This window comes from Sparus aurata, chromosome 4 (genome assembly GCF_900880675.1).
Source record: "Sparus aurata chromosome 4, fSpaAur1.1, whole genome shotgun sequence".
Taxonomy (NCBI): domain Eukaryota; kingdom Metazoa; phylum Chordata; class Actinopteri; order Spariformes; family Sparidae; genus Sparus; species Sparus aurata.
Window position 1 is genome coordinate 1518473 of NC_044190.1, and position 18267 is coordinate 1536739.

Genomic DNA, 18267 nt, shown 5'->3' on the forward strand with positions numbered 1-18267 from the left:
AAAATTATTAATCAGTTAAAGAGAAATAGCTGCCAGATTGCATTCTTGCAAGAAACTCACCTTTCAGACAAGGAACACGAGAAATTAAAGAAGTCCTAAGGTATTTTATTCATCACACTCATCTGGTCGGAAAAGAGGTGTATCTATTTTCATACACAGACAGGTCAATTTCACATCAACCAAAATTGATAAAGACTCGGCAGGAAGATTTATAATGGTGAATGGATTGATTGATGGAGTGGAAGTCTGTCTAATGAATATATGCTCCAAACGAGGATGAGCCTAGCTTTATTCGTATAATCTTCTCCACAATATTACAGCATAGCTCTGGTATTTAAATGTTAGGTGATTTTAATTGCGTCATGTCCCAACATTTGGATAGACAACCTGCGCCTCGCACTTCTACTTCTAGGATGAGCAATATGCTTAGGCATTTATTTGGAGAAACAAACACCCTAAAGGCAAAGACTTTACCTTTTTTCGCATAGGCATTCTTCATACTCCAGAATATTCCTCTTTTTTACCCCCAAGACAGAATCTTATGAGTAGTCGACATAAAGATCCTCCCAATTACATTATCCGATCACGCTCCTCTCGTATTGTCGTGGAACATTGGTAACAGGCCCATCAACTAAACAATGGCGATTAAATGCATCGCTCCTCAATGATAGATAATTCATTGCATTTATAAAAACTGAACAAAAAAATTATCTTGACACTAATACTTCGCCTGAAATATCACCCCTTACTCTACGGGACTGTGCAAAGGCATATATTAGAGGCCGAATCATTTCCTTTACAAGTGCCAGAAAAAGGGAAGAAAAACACTGAGAACTAGAAGACAAAATAAGGCAGCTTGAACAGCAACACAAAAAAAAACTCAACCTCAAGCTTATTGAATAATCTGAAAGAGGCACGCAGGGACCTAAACAGCTTAATTAATGAAAAAAATAGAGGGCAATTTAAGGTTCACTAACCAAAAATACTACGAAAATGGTAATAGGGCGAGCAGGTTACTAGCATTAAGACTTAAAAACCATCAATCATTAAATATAGTACAGAAATTAAAGGAGAATAATTAAACTCTCACAAAGCCGGATTAAATATCACAGTCCTTCGCAGAATTTTACAAGACTCTGTACAAAAATACAGACACTTGCACAAATGATGAGGAATTGGCACAATTTTTAAAAAGACATCAAATTAAAAGAGTTACCTGAATCTATGGCAAGAGAACTGGATGAGCCAATCAAGGACCTGGAAATACGTCATATAATCTCCACACTGAAAAATAATAAAAGCCCTGGCCCAGACGGGTATATTAACGAATTTTATAAAATCTTTTATAGAGATTACATCACCTTTATTATTACAAACTTACCATCAGGCATTAAAATCTGGAACCATGACCCCCTCTTGGAGAGAGGCTACTATAGTGGTGATACATAAAGATGGCAATGATCCCACTAAATGCTTATCATACAGACCGATCTCATTATTGAATATAGATCTATGAATCTTAACAGCTATTCTGGCAAGACGTGTCAATAAAATTTCTACAGAAGTTATCCATCCCGATCAGACAGGGTTTATAAAGGGAAGATACTATGGGGACAACATCAGAAGGTTATTTTAATGACACACCCAAAAGTTAAAGAAGAGGAGTCAATGATATTATTCTTAGATGCCATGAAAGCATTCGATCGAGTATCCTGGCAATACCTTATTCAAACTCTGAAACGATTCCAATTTGGCCCAAACTTCAAATGGATACAGACCTTATATTCGGATCCACAATCCGCAGTTAAGGAACGTGGGTGTAGACGAGGTTGTTCACTATCTCCTTTGTTATTTGACATCAGTATTGAACCATTAGCACAGCTGATTAGGGATAATGATAATATAAGGGGGGTTATGATAAACGGAAAACAGCATAAAATCTCAATGTATGCTGACAACGTATTGCTGTATCTTACAAAACCTGTAACAATACCATATTTAAAGGACATAATTTTCACTTATGGATTCTTCTCGGGCTACAAATTAAACATGGACAAAACAATGGCCATGGATATAGGTGGCAACATCTCACATACGACTAAATTGCAGAGTGAGTTAGATTGGCCAGTGGATGGCATGAACTATTTAGGCATTTATATACCATTTTCATTACAAAAACTATATGATTTCAATTACAAAAGTTTAATTCATAACATTAGTAAGGACTTCGACTGATTGGGGGGGGGTGTGTTTTCAAGCTCCTCTGCAACCACCCATTCACGGTGATCTTGGGAGAGAGTGTGTGTTTCATTTGTATTTCTTAGATGTTTGCCATCTTTATGGCAAACAGGTGAAATAATTTCAGAGTGTCCAGGAGCAAAATGTGGGAAGGAAATGGGTACAGACAACAGCTGTGATGGTGGGGAGTGTGTGGTTAACTTGTATTGATCAGAGGTTTGTCAACTTTATGGCAAACAGGTGAAATAATATCAGAGTGGCCAGGAACAAAATGTGGGAAGGAAATGGGTACAGACAACAGCTGTGATGGTCTTTGAAGGCAGACTGGTGGAGGAAATGATCTTGTCTGGTGGTGGGAGACAGTAAGTTTTGACACGTATATAGCAGAACCTGCTAAAGGGGGACAACCTGTGTGATACAGGAAAAAATACTTTTCCCGTGATGGCACCTCAGAGAAATTGCCTGCAGACACCGTCTGGTGGTGGGGAGTGGTTAACTGTGTTTGAATATAGTTGTCTGTAGGGGATATCTAACTCTCTCCTGCTCTGCAGCCATCTAGTAGTGCTAAATCTTTAAGTTTTGTTATACCAGCTATTCTCAGCTGTTTTCCCCCCTACATTTAAATTCATTTGGACAAGACAATTTTCATCTGAAGTACCAATGGAGTCTCTAAGTGGTGAGTTATTATTTCATTATCCTATTTCTAATAAGGTGGTTTTAATGGTTCTGTTGATTGGATAATGTTTTGCATACTGTTTTAAAGGTTTTGTTTATTAGGTCACTTGGGGGGTGCTGTGTTGGATGTTGAGGAAAACCCTGATGCGGTCAACCAAGGTTAGTCTTTAATATCACTCATTTATGTTAGAATTTATTCAATTTACAATTTGTTTTAAATTGATTTCTTTACCTTCTTTTGTACAGTTTTCCAGGGAGAAACACGGTGCCCTGGTGACATCATTAGGGCAGAGCGAAAAAAACTTGATGATCAGATAGCTGTTTGGAAACAGAGAACTATTGGGAAGGATCAAAAAGGCCTTGATGGTAAAACAGTGTTTTGTTTTATGCTTAAATAGAAATTGTCAATATGTCGTCAGTTTATATTAATTATTTATAAAAAAAAAAAAAATTCTGCTAATATGTATAGATTGCCCCCCCCACTCATAAAAAAATCAAAAGTCTGGATTGTGCTAAAACCTCTGGCAAGAAGTCATTATTGAGCCGAAAACGTCGTGGGATTAAGAGCCGTCAGACTGATAATGATGCAATGTATGTAACAACTATTTGTTAGTAGCATGAATTAACAGTCATAGTGTGTGTTATTATAATTATCAATATACTTGAAATAAATGCTATTGTTGATTCTAATTTTTTCCTAACTTTATCGCATTATCACAGGTCGGGGAACGGTGTATGGCAACCGTTAGACATTCCTCAGAAGTCGCAGTTCTTTCCCCCGAGAGAAGTGGATGAGGCAGTGCAGGCACTTGTGCAGCTAAACACAACGCCGAGGGACGAGCCCCAGTTACCCGCTGGATATGTGGTTGCCTCTTCCCAAACAGGTTTTGTAGAAAATGATGTGTATGACAATGATATTTTTATTGTAAGCCCTCGGTCCAGTACACCTGATGAACATATATCAGCAGATGTATTGCCGCTACTGGCCGCTACAGTTAGCAATATACAATCATCCCCGGCAGGCTGTCCTAATAGCAATGTGATCAGTGTGGGCAACACGCCTTTGACGTGTCTACAATTTAATGATTCTCTGGATTTGTCAGACGTGTCTCATAGTAATACTAATCAGGTTGGCTCGTTAGAGCATTTTGCTCCCCTACAGGAAACTGAACTGCTTGATTTAAGTAGCCATTATGGCCTCGATCTTTTCGGTCTAGGACTAGCTAAACAACATGATGCAGAGACACAGACACCAGTTAATTTGCAGGACTCTGTGGTCAGTAGAGTTGATCAGCTGACGGCTGTAGTAAATAGTGAATTTGCAGAATTAAAACAACACCAACTGGCTTTGGAAAAATCCGTCAGTGAAAATAAAAACCTGTTACAAAACAGAATGAAAAGCTAATTGAAATAGTGCAACAACTAAGAAGCTCTACTGCGCAGCATAAAGAGGATATTGCAGCTGTGAGATGATTGTTGAGGGAGCATTCCGATTGTAACACCTCCATTTCTATTTTGCTAGACACGTTGGTGCAGAGGCTTTTGAGTTAAAATTTTACACATCTCTGTGACCCTAATTAGCAGCCATCATGCCGCCTCATAAAAAAAATTCAGACTTAAAGACGGGATATGGAGTGTTTTAGACACCAGTGATGATGAAAATGATGAATGGAACTCTGATGATGAGAGAGCTGTACCTATTGCCAGCGAAGGTGTCCATGGTAGATATATCTGGTTTGCGCAAAAAAAGTGTTTGCCTTATGGTGATAATGTAGCGGGCAATGTCAACACATTGTCTAGATGGGCTAGAGTTCGGGCTAGACGAGTCGATGCCTTAACAAGACGTGTGACACATATTGCGTCCACCCGCCTCTGTGCTGCTCGTACTGTTGCTCATAATGCTAGTTTTACTTGTGCTAATGATGCTAATGTTGTGGCTGCTTGTGGTAGCGTGGCCTGTGCTGATGAAACTACTTCTGCTAGTGTTTGTGCTAATGTGGACTGTGCTGATAAAAATGCTTCTGATAATGGTTGCGCCGGTGTTAATAACAGTGTTATTGAGATTTCTGACAATGATGATGATGACTCTGTTAGCCTTGTTAGCGTAGGGTTCGATACATCAGTCAAGGTTGATACTGAGTCTGTTGTTCAGGCTGACAGAGTTATGTTGCAGAGGCCTGCAGACCCCCTCAGTGCTGGTGGGGCTTGTTCTATAAATCAGATAGGTGGTGGTGGCGGTGATAGAGAAGCAGAACAGGATGCAGTGGTTGAGCGTGAGTCGGGATCTGTTTCCTTCTCTGATGATGATGATGATGATGATAACGAGGTTAGACCACCGATACAAGTCCGTGACATACCGAATTTTAATGCGATGGAGTTGCGTCAGCGTCTCGATTTCAGAGACATCAGTCTTGATAACCCCAAGTTGGTACCCAGGAGAATCAGAGAAAGGTTGTCTGGTGTGATAGACCGTGCGTTAGATGGTACACACCCTGGGAGTATTTTAAATGCGGTGTTAAGAGGACCGTCCCTAGCCAATGATGTGCAGGCTATTTTAAACTCTGACAACCAATACAATACAGATTTGTTTCTGGAAGAAATTTCGCGAGTTTTACAGAGTAATGACACGTCCATGTCTGATGATGAACTAGAGTTTATTGTTACGGTGGTGCAGAATAGAAGCGGCGGAAAGCGTAAAAATATTAATAAAATACCGTATAATAAGATATTGTCGGAGAAAACACGATTCCTATTTAATCCTGACAATAGGGGAGGCAATAATTTGTGCTTCAGCCTCTGTCTTGCACGTTTTGAAAAAAAAAGACAAGAAGAGGAAAAACAAAAATTGCTCGCACAAACAGTGGATGTAGAAACATTGGATGAACAAACATATGCAGAAAATACCCATCTGAAAATTTTGGGTGATCTCACAAGCTGTGCGTCCTTTGATAAAGTAACCGCATTTGAGAGAGAGATAAATGCAAAAATCATAATATTCCATAACACAGCCGGTCGCAAACGCCTGGCGTGTTACAAAACACATGATAAGATTAACAAACATACCGTCTGGTTATACTTACGGGATAATCACTATTATTTAATAGAAAACCCGGCAGGATTCTTTGGCTCCGCATACGTGTGTAATTATTGTTATGAGACATATGAAGCGGTCTTGAGGCATAGCTGTAAACTCAGGTGCAATGTCTGTTTTACAAACGCTTGTCACAGACATCCAACTAAAACAGTAAAATGTGGTGACTGTAAACGCATATGCAAATCTAATTTTTGTCACAAGCAACACAAAATGGTGGAGCTAACTCATAAAACAATACCATGTGACAGACTAAGGTACTGTGAGACATGTGGCAGTGTCTACACAGTGGGAAAAGGAGGTAAAACACACAAATGTCGCCCTCTTAAGTGTCGTCACTGCAATGAAGAAATAATGGATGTCAAGGCCCCCCACCAGTGTTATATTCAGCCTCTGAAAAAGAAAAAGCCGACAGATAAATACCTGGTATATGATTTTGAATCTCGGCATCACAATGGCAGGCACGAAGCAAATTTTTGCTGTGTAAAAGACCTTGACGGTAAAAACATGTTTTGTTTCCCCGGCCTAAATTGTGTAGAAATAATTGTTGAACGCTATCGAAAACCCGAATATGATGGATACACATTCATTGCGCACAACGCGTCAGGGTTTGACAACTATATTTTGCTTGAATATATGGTGAAAAATAAAATTGCACCTGAACTGACCATGCGAGGTAGCAGAGTCAATTTGATGTACGACCGAGCGTACAAGCAGCGGTGGATAGATTCTTTCAGCTTTCTACCTATGCGTTTGTCAAAAATACCAGCAGCATTAGGGTTTGAGGACATGATGAAAGGTTATTTTCCTCATAAGTTCAACACGGTGGGGAACGAGAAGTATGTGGGTGACGATTCGGAACCGTATTACTATGGTTATGATAATATGAGTGGCAGTGAAAAAATAACGTTCATGGCTTGGTATAATACGTCTGCAGAGAAACTTTCGACTTTGAGAAAGAGATTCAGCAGTATTGTGTCAATGATGTGGATGTGTTGCTCAGAGGATGTAGTATCTATCAGGATACTTTTCGGAAATGCACAGAACTTGACCCCTTTGTCTTTACCACATTGGCATCCAGTTGTATGGGTGTGTTTAAAACATTGTTTCTGAAGAAAGACACACTCGCTCTCACGCATGACAGTGCATACATTGGCCAGTATAAGGCATATTCAGATGTGTCTATACAATGACTTGAATATCTGAGTCACACTCAAAAGATTGAGATAAAACATGCAGTCAACCATGGCGAACAACAGATAGGACCATACTTTGTGGATGGCTATCAACCCAATACGAAAAAGTGTTACGAGTTTGCTGGCTGTTTTTACCACGGGTGCGTGAGGTGCTATGCTCAAGCTGGTTTAAATCCCGTGGTCAAAGAGACTTACGGTGTGCCTTTTGGTCAGTTTATGTCAAAGGTAAACGAATTGAAGGTTAGATATGGTCATGAAGTTGAAGTGATGTGGGAGTGTGAATGGCTCCAACGTAGAAAGAATGATTTAAGCGTTCAAACGTTTCTACAGAGTTACAGGAAACCAGAACGTCTGGACCCTTGAGAGGCTCTTTTTGGAGGCCGTACAAATGCAATGAAGCTGTATCACAAGGTGTCAGAGGGTGAGAAGGTACGATATTATGACTTCACCAGTTTGTACTCGGCTGTGAACTCACAAAAACAGTATCCGTTTGGACACCCGCAGATTATCTATAGGGATTTTTGTTCCCTTGATATGTATTTGGGCTTTGTTAAGTGTGATGTGCTCCCTCCCAGATGGTTATTCCATCCTGTCCTGCCCTATAGGTGTCACAATAAACTAATGTTTCCATTATGTCGAACATGTGCCGAGGAGCTGAACCAGACCAGTAACTGTGCACACAGTGACAAAGACAGAAAGTTGTCAGCTGTGTGGGTCTCGTTTGAGCTTCAAAAAGCGGTTGAAAAAGGATACAAGATTGTAAACACTGACGAGGTATGGCATTTTCCTAACAAAACAGACACATTGTTCAAAGACTATGTTAAGACATTTCTCAAATGTAAGCAAGAGGCCTCTGGCTATCCAGGACATGTCAAAACGCCTGAGGATAAGGAGAGATACATTGAGGAGTATTTCAAAAAGGAGGGTATCCGGCTAGACCCAGATAAAATCTGTGTCAACAAGGCAGTGAGGAGTTGCAACAAGCTTCTTCTGAACTCGTTATGGGGCCGTTTTAGCATGAGGAATAATTTGCCATGACCACTAGGGCAGCAGTACATAAGTACAGCCCTCCTCCGTGCGCTCTCAATGACGCGTCACTTCCGGGTCAGAGGTGTTTGCCTGTGCAGGTAATGCTCCGTGCTGCTGTGGCTACGGCTACTGCTTCAAATCAGATATCGCTTGGTGTCCTCGTGCTTAAAGCCTGTGTGTTTTCACTGCAGAGCAGCGACCGAGTGCCCCATACTCCGTGCTCCGTTTGATGCCTGGTTCTCTCGGGCGGTGGTAAGTGTCCTCTCTCTCTGCGTTTCACTGTATGCTAGCCTGTAGCTAAAGCTAATGTGGTTGCAGGTAGATGTCCGCTGCCGTGTGGGTCTCTCTCCCTCCCTCTCCCTGTGCAGGTTTGCCTCTAAAAACAGGTATGCTAACTTAAATCTAGCTCTCAAAAGCCTTGGTACCTGTAGCTCCGCCATGCTAATTTTATGTCTATTGTCAGGAACGCTCATCAGCTGGCTGAAATCCACAGGTGGCAAATCACATGACCACCACCAGCTGATTAGGACCGCTGCTGTTTTGTCTCTACCACATTTATGCACGACTTTGTCTCTGCTGCTGCTTTTATATACGACGTTGTCCCCTGATCCGCCGGACTTTGTCTCCGGCAGTGACTGATTTACCGCTCCCTTCATTTTCCCGCAGCTCTGTGCTGCTTGGTGGCGCTGCTGCTTCCGGGTTGTGGCCGCAGCTGGCTTGCATGGTGCACTGCTGACATTGCACTTTTAACCTGGTTACTTTTGTCATTTTAACTAAATGATTGTGAGAAGTTAATCCCTTATTTTTGAATTATTTGTTTTGTTTTCTTTACGTTATCGTTTGGATTAAGTAAATTGCTTTCTTTAGGCAATTGTGTTTAGCTTATTTTGTGAATTTATTCCTTGCTTTCTTTTGTGTATTTTTGTTGTACATTTTGGGTCAATTATTTCCATTGTAAACTTCCTTTTTTTTGTCTCCTTCTCAGTGGCTGCAGGCTGGTGGTGGTGCTGGATGTGAGTTGATAACAGAATCAGATCGCTTTACACAGCTGATGTTTGGTGATCAATATGATGTGCGGCAGTTTTGTTTCATATCAGATGATGTTGCTATAGTACAGTGGTGTCATGCTGACATTAAAGCAGCCAGAACAAAAGATATAAATATCTTTATTGGTGCCTTTACCACTGCTAATGCGCGTCTCATGCTTTATGATGTGATGGAGAAGTTAGATTGCCGTGTGTTGTATTGTGACACGGACAGCGTTGTATTTACTGATTTACTGATGGAAATTTGTGTGACCTTCCTGAAGAAGATTATATCACCGAGTTCGTGTCGGGGGGTCCAAAGTGTTATGCTTATCACACAGCTCACGGCAAAACAATGGTTAAATGCAAGGGTGTGACCCTAAACTCCAAAAATACATCTGTGGTCACCCACAAGTCTCCGGCGGGTTTGGTTCAAGCCTTTGTTGCCAATCAGAATACAGACGCACACGTGATGACTGTTTCCGAAACCATTAAAAGAGACAAAAAGCGCTTCCATCTCAAGAATGACACAGTTACAAAAAAAATTCACGTTGGCTACAACAAACGCAGAGTATTAAGTGATTACACTACCCTACCTTATGGCTATTAGACCAGATCAAGAATTTGTTGCAAGACTACAACATCCATTTAGTTTGGTGGTGAGCGGCCCTTCAAATTGTGGGAAGACGTATTTTGTTAAAAATTTTATTGAAAAAGCATTGGCAATTATTACACATAATATTGACAATATCGTGTACATATACTCTTGTTGGCAACCTTTATATAATCAGCTACTTCAGATAAGAGAAATTAATTTTGTGAATGGTCTACCCGAATCTCTGTGTGATGATGTGTTGTTACCCTCAGAGAAAAACAATTTGCTCATTATAGATGATTTGATGAATGACGCCAGCAACAATTTAGAAGTGCAAAATGTTTTTACAAAATACGTTCATCATAGGAACTTGAGTTGTATATATTTAGTCCAAAATTTGTTTATTCAAGGCAAGGCTAGCCGGACTATTAGTTTGAACACCAATTACCTTGTTTTGTTTAAAAACCCCAGAGATAAATACCAGATAACTTTAATAGGCAGACAAATGTTTCCTGGTAACTCTAAAAAATTTTTGGACGCTTTTAATGATGCCACCAGTACAACATATGGTTATCATCTTATTGATTATAAAGCCAAGACACCTGATTATTTAAGACTTAGAACAGCATTGCTGTCTGACGGTCCGGTTGTATACATCTCTAAAAAGCAGAAGGGGTAACCATGTCGTCGCATGCAGAGGAATTTGGCCCTGTTGGAACTGTTATATAAATCAACGCCGAGTATGCGCAGGGTCATAGTGGGGTAAGCTAGCTCGGACTTTATCAATGCTCTATGTGAAATAGCTCTCAATGTGCTGAGTGGTAACATCCCTTTGACTGATAAACAGTGCAAACAGCTGAAAAAAAGGAAAGCCGTCATCAGATTAGTAGCCGACAAAAAAGTCAGACTTTTAAAAAAGAAAAAGAGTATCAATCAGTCTGGAGGTTTTTTATTGCCTCTACTAGGAGCAGCCATACCATTTAAAGTCGGTCTTTTTAACAGAGGGTGAAATGGAGCATACGCAGAAAATGTTCCTGGTGCCGCAGCATCAGTTGGATGCCTTAAAACAACCGCAACAGTACGAGCAGAACAGATCCATAAGACAAACGGCACAAAATGAATTGGATAAAGCCATGACTGATGTCCTAAACCTACCAGACACTGATGTATATGAAAAGGCCAAAGAATATGCAGGTATTCTACAGAGATACCTAGTGATGACAAAACAGAATGAGCTTGAAAAAAACCTTTTGACTCTATCCATACCGAACACTTCAGACCTTGTGGCACCTATCGATGACCAAGATAAAAAAGATTTAATCGCTGAAGAGATACTAAAACACATGCCTACAAGAAGCTGGAAAAATGCCGAACACACTGCAGACTGAACAGATTCAAAAACTCATTTGTTCCCGTTTCAATCAAGCTGTTGAATAAGGTCAGGTGACTTGCGTTTGCATGTTCTGTATAGGTTAGTAATTTTCCTACTACAATTTTAGCACTTTTTTACTTGGTGTTATTTATTCATCTTTTCAATGCACCATGTTTTTTTTTTTTTGCACTCTGGCACTTTGTATGATATTGATGTGCATATCTATTGTTTGTGATTGTGTGTAACTGTATGTTCTGTGTTACTTGTGGCTGCAGCATGGGCAAATGGCCCAGAACAAATTTCCCACATTGTGGGACAATAAAGTTCATCTTGAATCTTGAATCTTGAATTTTGGAAGCTGCAGCCCGGGCAAAAAATGTGTCTCGTGGACAGATCAGGGCGAGATTGTCATTGACAACCGTCCTGTCCGAGGTTCGCATCTATATGATCTGATAAAAAGTGTCACTGCCACGCATAATGTTTTAGACGATTCAAGACCTGTAGGTTGGAACGCTTTTTTAAAAACCATGGCCCGTTTAAATATTCCTTTATCTGCCATCCCAAACACCCTGGTACGACGGGCTATTACTGAGTATAAAGTGATCGATGACACGTTTGATAATGAGAGTTTTATGAATCGTGACGCTAGTCATAAGAGAAAAAGGCTAACTCTTGGTAGAACACACAGATCCAGCACACCTCTTTGGACTCCTAGGTGGGAACCAGACAGCCGGAATACCTCTTGGTTAAATTTCTAATTTCTGTTTTCTATTTTATTACGTTTTATTATTAACAATATTTTATTTTAACTACTTATATTTACTATATATGTTTTTTGTCATTTTATGTATGCTGTAATATGTATAATAATATTAACTTCTATTTTATTTTTTAATTTTATTTTCTCATATTTTTTGATCATTTTATGTACAATGTAATTTGTATTATGAAATTCTTGTTTGCTGTGCAAATGTTTTGATGACTAGACACGTGTAATGTCTCTTCTTACTCTAAAATGGTACATTGTTTTTTGTTTTGTTTTTTCCTCCTTAACTTTATATTACCAAATGTTTTGTGTTAATAAATTACTGTTTTGTTTTTTATATAAATTTTTATACAACAATGATTTTTACAGTGTGAATAAAAAATGACAACATGTTAAAATAAAATTGTGTTCAATATTTATTTGATGTGACATGTTTTACACAGCATTTATTATTTAAATACACATTTGTTTTCCATACTGTACACATGTAAAATTATATCCACGACATATGGAAGGACGTATTTTGTTAACAAATCGACATACCATGTTATCATTATATACAAGATTGGGTCTATACATATTTAACAGGCGTGTATACTGCACCCCTTTTTGCACATGACAAAGAAAAAAGACACAATGCGGCCCACATGTGACAGCCAGGTTATTTTGAACCTGTTTTCTAGAATAAGATATATATGTACAATTTTTCACCAGAAAACTGTTTATCTCCTTAGGAAATTTGTCAGGCAGATTACCAAAACTGTCAAAGAAATAGCCCTGTCTGTCTTTTGTGATATAAATTGCCAGCCAGTGTTCCCCAGACATGTTAGAGGGCTGTTTGTTTACAATCAACATAGCAGGGCATCTATAAACACGGTGCTTAGGGAGCTGGTCGCATGCTAAAACCCCCAGAAAATTTGTACCGTTGACAATTATTTTCCTAACAACGCCAGTTAATTCAATTGTATTCATTGTGTTTAGTAGTAGTCCATCAGTACTTGTCTCCTGTTTGATATTTCGATAACTGAGTCAAAGACAGAATAGCAAATCAAATTAACCGTCCAGGGCAAGGGAACTCTAAATCGGGCTTCCAGCCTTACATTGCCTGTTTTGATTAGCGATACATTTCCTGCACTCCCTTCATCAGGTTCCAGGTTGAAACAGAATAATGTATAACCGGCGCCGAAATCACTGCGTGATATGGCCAGTGACCTGTCTTTTAGGTGCCTTCCTGTGGTCTGTATCAGCTGATAATACTCTCTTGTGTAATGACCTCTTTAAAAAGCGGTTGAAAGGGTTTTGCTGGAAAAGATTGTCCATCGGCATACAGACTTATAAACTCTGTGTCATAGTTTCCAAAATTAAAGGGGTTGCGAGTATAACTTCCTGTATATCCTTCGTTATCGACAAATGCTACAATAACAAATTTAGGCATCTGACCAATATATAGATTTTCCTGGTTGCACACTCTAGTTCCAGCAGGGATGGAGAAAGTCTTCAAAGCGACTCTGTCTATAGCATATTTAGCATTAGAATGCTGTAGAGCTCTGCTGTGAGCTAAGCGCACACTGGGGGCAACAGACACCTTTTTTACAAACACGCTGGCTGACATAATCTTAACATGGAATTGTGCATTTACACCAGTCATAAGAGAGAATTCATCTTTTGAGCGTATACATTTCAGAGAAATATCCACACCATTTAGCAACAGTTTTTCTTGAAAAAACAAATCAGCGTGTATTGGGGCTATTAACTCCACAATCCGACTGTTTTCAGTATATGCGCCTCTAGTCACTAATCCTGTGATGGCTCCAGCTATAGATGCATCATCCATATGGCCACTGGTGTCCTTACAAAACAAACCCGGGCTGAACTGCGTGTCCAAAGTGTCCTTCCCATAGTTAATTAAACACTCAATTATGCCTTGATATGGGTACGTGTTGGAAGACTGGGTTATAAGCCTATCTCCCAGCATGATATCAACCTGTGAGAATAAGGTACATCCTGGGTAGTTTATAAATCCAACGTCTGCTGCTGGTGCCAGATTTGTACCATCTGCATTTGTAATTCTCACACGTGTATAAAGATACGATTCGTTCAGGTCTAGGTAGTCCTCCCCACTAGCCGATATGTAAAATTCCAGAGGACCTGTGTCCGTAATTGCAGAAACCGGAGGGATTTCAACATAAGTGGATTTTTCAATAGATGTCTGGGTGTAGGAAACGGTAAACAGATCCAACTCGGTCTTTACACATTCTTCAGACTGATTATGAATGAGTGCCATGATTGTCTTTTTAGAATTTTAGCCTAGAATATGTCTTTAGACAATGTCCTGGAGCGTCTGTTCGGCACCCTGTAACTCCTGCTGACTGACTTCTTTTTGACTGCTTTGTGTTTCTTAACAACAGTTTTACGTTTTTTAACCACACTATGGCTATGCCCACGTCTGGAAGGGGGTCTTTTCAAAGGTCTTCTGCTGTACACCAGCATGCCACTCCCATCCTGATGTCTTGACATTGTATTTCTGGCAATATTCGATACAATATCTCCTGCTATATTTGTAGCCGCAGTCCTTAAATGTGGTTTAGCTAGGCTGAACCCGCTTTTTAACAAAGGCATAGCCATTGAGTACTAGCCCCTATAAAACCTGGTAACTAACCCCCTGCCTGGTTCATATAATATGCCATATACCTGGCATCATCACGAGTGAAGGGTACGTGTGTCATTTTACAGACAGTACTTAGAAAAACTGCTTCACAGGCCTGAAGTGTAGCTTGATAATAACCTTACCAAATGCAAAGGGGATATACTGGTTTTGATCGTTTTTTAGTGAGATCTCAATATCATCTATCACTGCTTTGGAGAGCGATGTGTAGTGTGGCTTGTCATAAGTCAGAGTGGGCATACGCCTGGGCTCGTCTGACACATTTATACAGCGGACAATATCGCTGTAGATAAATATATTATACACTTCTGCGTGTATATCCGCAGGATGTGGAGCAGTGTGTTGTTTTTTTTTTATTTAGGGTAGCAGGTATATTGATCGCCTCCCCCGGATTGAAACCTAACATCACAGCTAAACGGGCTTTAAATGTTAAACTGTAGCCTTCGGCACCTGAAAAAATAACTCTGTTTGTGATGTTATTGTACACTAGACTCATGCGTGATACTCGTGGGGTTACTATACATTTTGCATTAAATTCCTTAAGTATTCTAGGTATAGTATCATAAAATCCAACCGCCAGAGATATGATGTATGTTTTCTTTGTTTTAGAGTCATAGATGTCCACATCAGCATCTTCTTCCGGGAAACTTTTCCAAACACGGGGATACTGGACTTCGATAACACCGACTTCATATGGCTCGTTCAAAACTATTGGTTTAGCTAATTTAGTCCGATATTGCCATATCTTGTTATTTGGATATACATGGGATGAAGCATTACTGGGGAGGGTGATGTAAAAGCCGTTCTTCTCCATAGCTCTGATGTATATGAACACCTATTCAAAATGCGTGCTGGTCAGCCTTTGAGCACGTCTTTTATCACACATTAACAATATCTTTTTCAGGAATCCACAAGTTAAATTTCTCCGGCCAACCCAGCCATTTAACAAGAACCATGTTTTTGCGGCCTAATGTTTTTCCCATCAATATTTTTTCTATTTTGAAAGTTTTGTTTTTATCAATAATTACTAATTGTAGCTCTGGCTCATAGAATGTGCCTTTCACGGCCTCACCCCCACAATCTAATAACCTGTACACAGGCGGATCTCTTGCTACACGTTCGGCTATTGTAAAATATTCATCTGTGAAGGTTTGCTCGTAACCTTTTCTAAACACACCGAAGTTTTGAAATTCTCACTTTATCGCCCAAACTGTATTTGAAGGCTACCGATCTCTGAGGTTTTAACTTATATAAATTGTTAAAGACCGTTTTCTCATTGTGTTTATTAACAGCATTAGGGGCCATTTGTATCGATCTGTGATGAGATTTGTTGTAGGAAGCGGTCAGGTCCTGAATCACATCCACATATCTACGTGAATTTACAGATGATCAGAGATGGACAGAGTACTCGACCCCAGTACTTGAGTAAGAGTACAAATACTACTGGTCAAAATTTACTCCGTTACAAGTAAAAGTAGCTCAGTCGACATGTTACTTGAGTAAGAGTAAAAAAGTACTTGCTTTTAAAGGTACTCAAGTAAAAGTAAGAGTAAATTTCTTATTTTTCACATCAATGAATTACTATAATTTTTTCTAAATGAATTTAAGGACCTTTTAACTTTTGTTTCTGAGAATTAACTCTTTGAAACCACCTGCACTGATGTGCTTGCTTTTAGAACCACAATCTTATATAAAGCCTGCAGAAACACCTGTAAAAACAAATCAAATGAATGGGATCACAGGAGGACAGCACAGTGATGTTGATAGGTTTTCATGTAGTGAGTCCCCGGGACCCACAGGTGGTGAGTTGAGTGGGTCCCTGGGAAATTCAATGGGTCCCGACTCCCCAGTTAAGAAAATGTATTTCTTTCTTATATTATTCTATTTCTTAAATTTTATTGAGTGTTAAACTCCTTCGATGGTGGAATGATACGGTTATAATAAACGGATATATTCATGTATGTTCAAAATGTATCTGAAATTAAACAAATTAAATTCCAAATATGAAAAGTTTATTGTAAAACAACTGTAACTGTGGCATGACATATGACAGTAACAAAATGGCGGCTGGCCTTCAATGTAGTTTTCATCACCACCATCGGATTATGTTTTATTTATTTCATTTCAGCACGTCCCCTAAATGTTAAAATATAATCGACACAAATGAGCACAGCATCGAGCAGTGGAAATGTCGGTTTATTTACTATGAAGTTTGTATTTTTAATTGTTGAAATCAGAGGTGTAGCAAGCTTTTCAAAAGTGCGGGGGATGGATATGGTGGTGATGGTGGTGGTGGTGTTTTTTTAAAACAATTTTGGGTCAGGGGGTGATGATAAAAGACACTTAAATATTACATCTGTGTCTATAATAACCAGACCCTGACATGTAAATGTGACATCTGTCTTGATTTGTTTAATTATAATATTTATAATAGAAGCCTACTGAAACTGTACTTTTTTTTTTACCATTAAATGTTTTTTTATACATTATCATATTTTATAATGTTCTGTCATGGTCAATGTCACTTCACTGCTAACAGAAAAGAGAGCTGCTCACTGCCAGTTGCAGCTTCTCATCTTGATCTGCAGTCTTGGTAATTTCTTGTCATGATTGTTATTATTAGTACTTAGATTATCAAAAATCACAGTTACATGTCAGGATATGGTTATTATAGACAGATTAAATATTTAACTGTCATATGTCATCACAGTAACAGCGTTACATGCATTAGCAGCTGTAAACACATAAACACATTATACAACACATCATGTGGTTTGGTGTCGACCTGTATACTGAACGTATCAGGAGTAATCAACATTTACAATCATCAGAGAACGTTACAGACTTTGTTTTTGGTTGCTCTCCGTTTCCAGAGAATTCACAGAGAAGCTGGAGAAGTTTGAGACATTTTCATCCCGGATTTTTGTGAGGAGGGAATTAAACGCCTGTCCCAAATAAACGCCTGGTCTGTTAAGTGATTGAAACAAATACACGCCCGGATATTATTTAGTATTTTACGGTAGATCCCGCCTCATCAGCGTCTCGCACGAGCTGAACAATAAATCTAACATAGCAAGAGAGGCGGGACTTAAGGCAGAACAGCCAATCATCAGCCAGTCAGTCCCAAAGCCGGTGTCATGTTTGAAGCAGCAACAGGAGAGGGAGGAGGAGAGGAGGCAGCTGCAGCGAGCGCAGACTAGCGGCGGTAGAAAGTGACTCCGGCCGCAGTAAGGCGTTTGTGCAAAACTGCAGTAAATTTCTAGAAAAGGTGTGGGTGTTGAACCCTCTCACCGGGAAAACTGTGGGTGTTAACACACACATCCCCCACGGGTGCTTGTTGAAATGAAATCAGCAGTGACGGGCTAGTTGTTTTGGTAGCGGCTAAATTAGCATGTCGCGATACTTTGTACAGGGGATCACGTCTGCGTCGAGTAGATGCGCAGAGGGTTGAAACAGCGCTTGTCCTGTCTGCTAACAACAAGGTTTCTTTTGCCAGTTACTGAGATTAAACACGAGTTGTTTAATGTTCACAATGTATCGTTTTTCATGGGAAAAATGAGGTGCGTCACTGGGACGCATGGATAGTGAGTTTTGTGCGTCCTTTCAGATTTTAAT

The 18267-nt window shown here is 39.6% G+C and overlaps 1 protein-coding gene and 1 long non-coding RNA gene across 2 annotated transcripts; both read left to right on the plus strand.

Annotated features, from left to right (window-relative positions):
• The first annotated feature begins 999 nt into the window (after positions 1-999).
• On the plus strand, positions 1000-8228 carry LOC115579887 (uncharacterized). The gene is made up of 4 exons (XM_030413588.1): positions 1000-3072; positions 3160-3279; positions 3383-3504; positions 3634-8228. The coding sequence occupies exon 4, from the start codon at positions 5078-5080 to the stop codon at positions 7115-7117; it is 2040 nt and encodes a 679-aa protein (XP_030269448.1). The 5' UTR covers positions 1000-3072; positions 3160-3279; positions 3383-3504; positions 3634-5077; the 3' UTR covers positions 7118-8228.
• An 84-nt stretch (positions 8229-8312) lies between these two features.
• Positions 8313-8750, plus strand: LOC115579888 (uncharacterized). The gene is made up of 3 exons (XR_003983761.1): positions 8313-8481; positions 8548-8615; positions 8693-8750. It is a non-coding gene; the product is annotated as an uncharacterized LOC115579888 (long non-coding RNA).
• Positions 8751-18267: the final 9517 nt, after the last annotated feature.